Source organism: Silene latifolia, chromosome 9 (assembly GCF_048544455.1).
Source record: "Silene latifolia isolate original U9 population chromosome 9, ASM4854445v1, whole genome shotgun sequence".
Lineage (NCBI taxonomy): Eukaryota > Viridiplantae > Streptophyta > Magnoliopsida > Caryophyllales > Caryophyllaceae > Silene > Silene latifolia.
In genome coordinates this window covers 100,191,591-100,197,919 of record NC_133534.1, presented here as the reverse complement: position 1 = coordinate 100,197,919, position 6,329 = coordinate 100,191,591, and the positions used below count along the sequence as shown (strand labels likewise).

The following is a 6,329-nucleotide window of genomic DNA, read 5'->3' as shown; positions in this document are numbered from 1 at the left end:
AAAATCGGATTTAGATGAAAAATAGGTTAATATGAGAAATATTTCGAATCTGGTCATAGAAATTTAGTATGTTGTCATATGCAATTTTACAAGATGTTTGTAAAATAATAGGCTATAATGAAGTCTTCATGCATGATTTATGGATTTTTGATGAAAAATAGCATAAATAGTGACTTAATTAGTGAATAATTGCTAAAACATACTTCATGACTAAGGAAAAACGTCACATGTTGCATTTTATTATCTTTTTCAGATGTAAAATTGAAAAGTTGATGAATATAATTTTTCTCATGTTTTTATGATTTTTATTGATAAATCCGATAAACCGCAACATTGTTTTTCCCGATAACTTTCGAAATTTTTAACCTAAGTTTTTGAACATTATGAGTGTCATGGTAATTTTCCAGAATTTTCATGAGTTTAAATTTCAAATTTCAAATTTATTTGAAATTTTTGTGATTTATTTGAAATTTATAGCATTTTATTGTAATTTTGAGTCCTTTTATGAACAATATTAAGAAATATGAGTTAATTATGGTCAAATAGTTAGTGAAGACTAATTTTGAGTCCTAAGAAGTTAGGGTAATTAACTTGTGCATAAATATGAATTTATGCAATTTTTGTGATTATAAAATGTTGAATCACGCAAATCCGTAAAAACCGAGTAATATAAGATATCGGCTAATTAAAGGCGATTTAGCATAAAATTGGGCATGTTCATACATATTTTAATGCTGCATTTTATTTATGATTGTCATAATTTTATTTTATGTAATTTTATTTTATGTAATTTTTACTTAGTATGGCCTTAGTTTTTAATTGGTATTGCCCGAAATGTATGGGAATATCGATTCGGTTGTAATTTTATTGTGATCTCGTATCACCGTCTTGTAATTTAATAGATTTATTTTATTATAGTTACAAATGTATAATAGGAAATTATGTAATTTTATTCATTTCGGAGTTCCCAAAGACGGATTTCTTCAAGATGGCGATACATAAAGACGGTGTTACCTCGAGATGCGTGCCACAACCGAAGTTCAAGGGACCAATGGAATTGGTTTCCGAATATGTAATAGTTAAATAGTTTTTCTATTTTAGGAAGGCCATACTAGGATTTAATTTATGCTTTGCATTTTATTTATATGTCGCATGCATCGCTAAATCGCCATAACTAAAACATGCATTATCATTTAAATCGCGTATTTCGACCGTGTCAATTATAATTATCGTAGTTCACCGCTTTAGTTCACTTAAAACGTGATAGATAATAAATTGACATGACCTCTCGCTAAAAATAATCAATTGAGACATAGCCTTACCAAATAGTAGAAACCATGAAAACCTATTTCGCGAGGGAGTGCACTCGGCCCTACCGGGGTACAAACCTTGTTACGTAGGGGAAGTGGGTGATAAATGTCTATCCACCGAATTCATGTTGATAAGATATGAATCGGCCCTACCGTGCCCAAGTTGATGTGGATTTGGATTCATGGACACATTTATTCGAAATTTGGATTGAGCTCAACGGAAGTATTCGTGACCGTAGTCGCATGTGTTCCGGGTTAAAGATAAATGTTAATGTAATTTTATCGACCAAGAGTTCTAAAAGTAGAATCGATTAAAGAGTTAATCCACCGAGTTATATTGATAAGGGATGAATCGGCCCTACCGTGCCCAAGTTAATATGAATTTGGATCTTGGAATCATTTATAATAGTTGGGTAGAGGTCACTATATAAATGCTTTACTTGTTAAATTATTTACAAGTATTATTAAAACGATAAATGTTAAGTTTTCCACTATTCCGTTATCATATTGTTCTATTTCTTTACCACAATTCATATACGAGATCATTTCGTTTTTTCAAATCTCCATTAAAAATCGTAACTAAAGACAAATATGAATTTGCTTCTAAAACCTCAAAAGAACCATTGCTAAGGATCTCTTGTAAAGAGTATAGATTAAAGTTATTCATTATCAAACAGGTTTTTGATTCTTGACTAACACATCTACTTACAATGGATTGTTATTCATATACTTAATTGAATTAAGTACCTTGAAGCGATAAATTATTTTGGTAATTAGATTTGTCAGAATTCGTAATTGACCAAAATAACGCAACCACTTCAATGAAAGTTTTAAGACTAAAACGAACAAATGAAGAGTAATCTTCATGAATTCAATTTTGCTTCTCAAAGCAAAGACTCATTGAAATAAGTGGGAGCATTCTCTTAAACCGTTAAGATGAGGACGAGGTTCAAGAAGTAAAGATTATAATGGAATTGATACAAGGTAATGTTAAAGGTAAAGTTGTTGAGAATGACGATACTAAACCTATCAATCCCGACCGATAAGTTTCCATTGTCTTAAATGTTGGACACGAGAAAGGAAACTACCCCAAATTATTGAAAAATCAACAAGTTAGTTGTGGGACATCTAATTGAACCTTCTTCTTTAAATGTTTATTTAATTAAACATAAAATTTTGCTAGTACTACTTCGTCAATATTAGAAACCAATGGAGGTTTTCATCATTGTACTTGATACATAGGATGATTAGATATGACGACTAGCAACAATAATGTCGAGAGATAGAGTAATTGTGTACTCAATCTAGTTTTTGGATTTAAAGTTGTACTTAATTATGACTATTAAGTGCATAAACTCTAAATAAGAATATAAACTTGTTAAGATACAAAAGAGGTTTTCACTTTTGTGACCCTATACACCACGATTTGATGTATGGCTAGCCCATTATCAAGGTGAATATATTCTAAACCCAACTAGAATGATATATCATGTAGATGATGTAAGATTCAAATTGGTAACCCAAGATTAAACCTTAAATTTTGGAATGATGAACGCAAAGAGTTATCGAGTACTCTTGAAACCATTAGATTGTTAATGGTATATGCGTATCTTGTATTCAAAGCAAGATGTCTCGTGCCTTTTGGTTGAAAAGGAGATCGAGGTTATAAATCATTGATCCATAATAGGTTGATCATTTTCTTTTACGAACGATTTAAGTTGACGCTAATATGTTCACTTAATAAGGTAAATAGAGAAATCTTTGAAGAATTTCAAAGAGTTCAAGGAATCACGATTTAGTCGTGATGGGATTATGAAAGTGAAGACTTTGATATAAGCCAAAAGAAATGTGATATAGTATCACAAGTTAATCTCTCTCAGCACGCATTATGGGATAATGTGTGGTTGGATAAGAAATCAAACGCTATTCGATATGGTTTGGACTTCGATCAAGTTACTTTGAGTTACTTGATCCTTTTGGGGATTTTATCATTTTGTCTAGATTATTTTTCCACTAAATATAAAACGATTCATATGAGATATGAAATGGTAGGGTACCATGTTTGTAAGTTTTCACAAAAAACAAATGCTCATTTTTCCATTTCAATTATCACGAGTACGACGGGTTTGCGGCTCGTGAAGTTGTCTTTCTAAAATACAAGTTTATTTCTAGAAGACAGAGTGGGAGAAATTATTCAAGAGCCACAAAGAATGTTTTTTTTGGTAAAGGATAAGTATATATATCAAAAAATCGTAACAATTTACATCATCAGAGTATAATTCAGTTTCACTAGTCTATCAAAAAAACAAAGCAACAGTACCCAGATTACATCAGCTACTAATGCTTGCTAACCAATCTTCTTCCTTTTTTGCTAACTTTCCTCTATTCCTTGCCCAGAAGCGACTCATTGCATCCTTCAAAATCTGCTTGACCAGGAAAGCAGGACGATTAACAACATCAGAAACTCTAGCTCTGTTCCTAGCTTTCCAAATTCCATATATCACAGCAATATAGATAGCACACACCATTCTTTTCTGAAGCTTAGTCCCTCCATGACTCCTGTTAAACCATACGCGCAAGTCTGCAGGCTGCAACTGAATATGAAGAGCCTGCTGAATCAGAGTAAAGCATTGAACACTATTGCAGCAAGCATAAAACAAGTGATGATGGTTTTCATCTCCATTAGCACACAGAAAACAAGCAGGATCCACTCCAACCCCCATTCTAACCAGACGATCTTTGGTCATAAGCCTTCCTTGAACAGCTGCCCAATAAATGAATGAAGTTTTGGGTATGTTCAGTCGGTTCCAACAGACATACCTCCATTCCACTTTGGGTTTAATATCACGCAGCCAGTTATAACCACTGCTAACTTCATAATTCTTGTCCTCCCCAAGCCATTGACCAGAAATATAAGCAGGTGCAAAAGTCTTAAAAAGAGAAGCAATATTTTTCCAAGACCAACTACAGTCACTAGGTGGTTCATAGCTGGTCCAATCTCTTCCTTTCATATACACATGGTTCACCCATTTCACCCTACAAATGATCCTTTTTGGCTGCAATCCACCACACATATTTTCCCAATAGGCTTTTGTTCCACAGCTTAGAGGCCTTTATACCAAGCCCTCCTTCATCTTTGGGTGTGCAACAAGTATCCCATTTAATGTTAGGTGATTTCATATATGTATCTTTGCCCCCCCAAAGATAGTTCCTGCAGATATTGTCAATTTTCTTCAGGATGCCATTAGGAATAAGAAAAACTGAGGACCAATAAGAGTGTAGACTTGAAAGAACAGCATTAACCAGAACAAGTCTCCCAGAGTAAGTAAGGTGTCTAGCCCCCCAAGATCTTATCCTTGCACTGATCTTATCAATGAGCTTCATGCCTTCATTTTTTGTAAGTTTCTTGGATGAGATGGGGACACCCAAATATCTAAAGGGCAAGGATCCTCTCTGGAACCCAGACACTTGCAGAATGGTATTGATAGAAGCTTGGGGCATTCCATTGAAGTAAATATCAGACTTTTCCTTATTAAGGGATAAGCCAGAGGCAATACAGAAGGTAGAGAATGCCCTAAGCAACCACATAATAGAAACTTCATCCCCTTTGGAGAATAAGAGTAAGTCATCAGCAAAAAGTAGGTGGTTAAGCTGCAATGAACCACACATAGGGTGGAACCTGAAATCCTGTGGATGACCTACAACCTTCAAGATTCTAGAAAGATATTCCATACAGATTGTAAAAAGGAGGGGAGACAGTGGATCTCCTTGTCTAAGGCCTCTACACCCTTTGAAAAAGCCAAAAGTATTCCCATTTAAGGATAAGGAGTAGGAAGGGGAAGTAACACAAACCATCATTAAGTCAATGAACTTCTGAGGAAATTTCAAAGCAGAGAGCATTTGAGAGAGGAATTCCCACTCAACAGTGTCATATGCTTTTCTTAGATCAATTTTAACAAGACAACGAGGAGAAGCAGCTTTCCTATTATACAATCTAACAATGTCCTGGCAGATTAAAATATTTTCCACAATATTTCTCCCTTTGATGAACCCTCCCTGATTACTACTAATAATATCAGGCAACACTTGACCCATTCTTGTGCACAAGATCTTAGAAATGCATTTGTAGATAGTGTTACAACATGCTATGGGCCTAAATTTCATGACACTCACAGGGTTTGCATTTTTAGGAATAAGAGTGATAGAGGTAGTATTAATTTGTTTCAGCAATTTCCCAGTGTTAAAAAAAGTCTTCACAGCATTAAAGATATCCCCCCCCCCCCCCCCACAATATCCCAAGAGTCCTTGAAGAATTGGCTAGTATAGCCGTCAGGCCAAGGAGATTTAGTAGAAGGAATGGAGAAGATACATTCTTTGACCTCTTCAAAAGACACAGGTTTGAGGAGAATGGCAGCATGATCAAGGGAAATACTTTTACCTGAGCTTACAGTAGGCACATGAATTTTAGTCACAGGCTTGCTAGTCCCCAGTAAGTCCTGATAATATGCCAAGAAAGAATTTTCAATAGCTTCAGGATCAGAATGAAACTGCCCCTGCATATCCTTAATTTGGAAGACCTTGTTATGAACATGCCTAGCCTTAATCTTCCTATGATAGAAAGCAGTATTTTCATCCCCCTCTTTGAGCCATTCAGTTTTAGCTTTTTGTTGCAGGAAATTGAATTGAGCTTTTTGAAGGTTAGAAAAAACCTTAGCAGCATCCCTCTCATTTTATCTAAGAGTCATGTCCCCTGGTTGCCTCTGGAGTTCAGTTTGGATATCATCCAGCTGCTGCCTTGCCAGAGCAGTAGCCTTTTCAATATCAGAAAATCGATTTTTGTTCAATAACTTCAGAGGTTTCTTCAGATTTCTTAACTTAGTGACAATCTGAAACATACTAATGCCATGGACAGGTTTGTGCCACTCCATTTGGACCAACTCTTTGAAATCAGGATCCATGCCCCACATGTTGAAATATCTGAAAGAAACTTTTTTAGTTTGGCAACTCTCCTTCCTATAG

General features: G+C 34.9%; 1 protein-coding gene across 1 annotated transcript; it reads right to left on the bottom strand.

The window, feature by feature from the left end:
- Positions 1–3,640: 3,640 nt before the first annotated feature.
- On the bottom strand, positions 3,641–4,321 carry LOC141601401 (uncharacterized). Its single transcript, XM_074421678.1, has one exon. The coding sequence runs from the start codon at positions 4,319–4,321 to the stop codon at positions 3,641–3,643; it is 681 nt and encodes a 226-aa protein (XP_074277779.1).
- Positions 4,322–6,329: the final 2,008 nt, after the last annotated feature.

Coding starts and splice junctions, on each gene's coding strand:
- LOC141601401 (XM_074421678.1), bottom strand. CDS start 4,321: ATGAAAGGAAGAGATTGGACCAGCTATGAACCACCTAGTGACTGTAGT.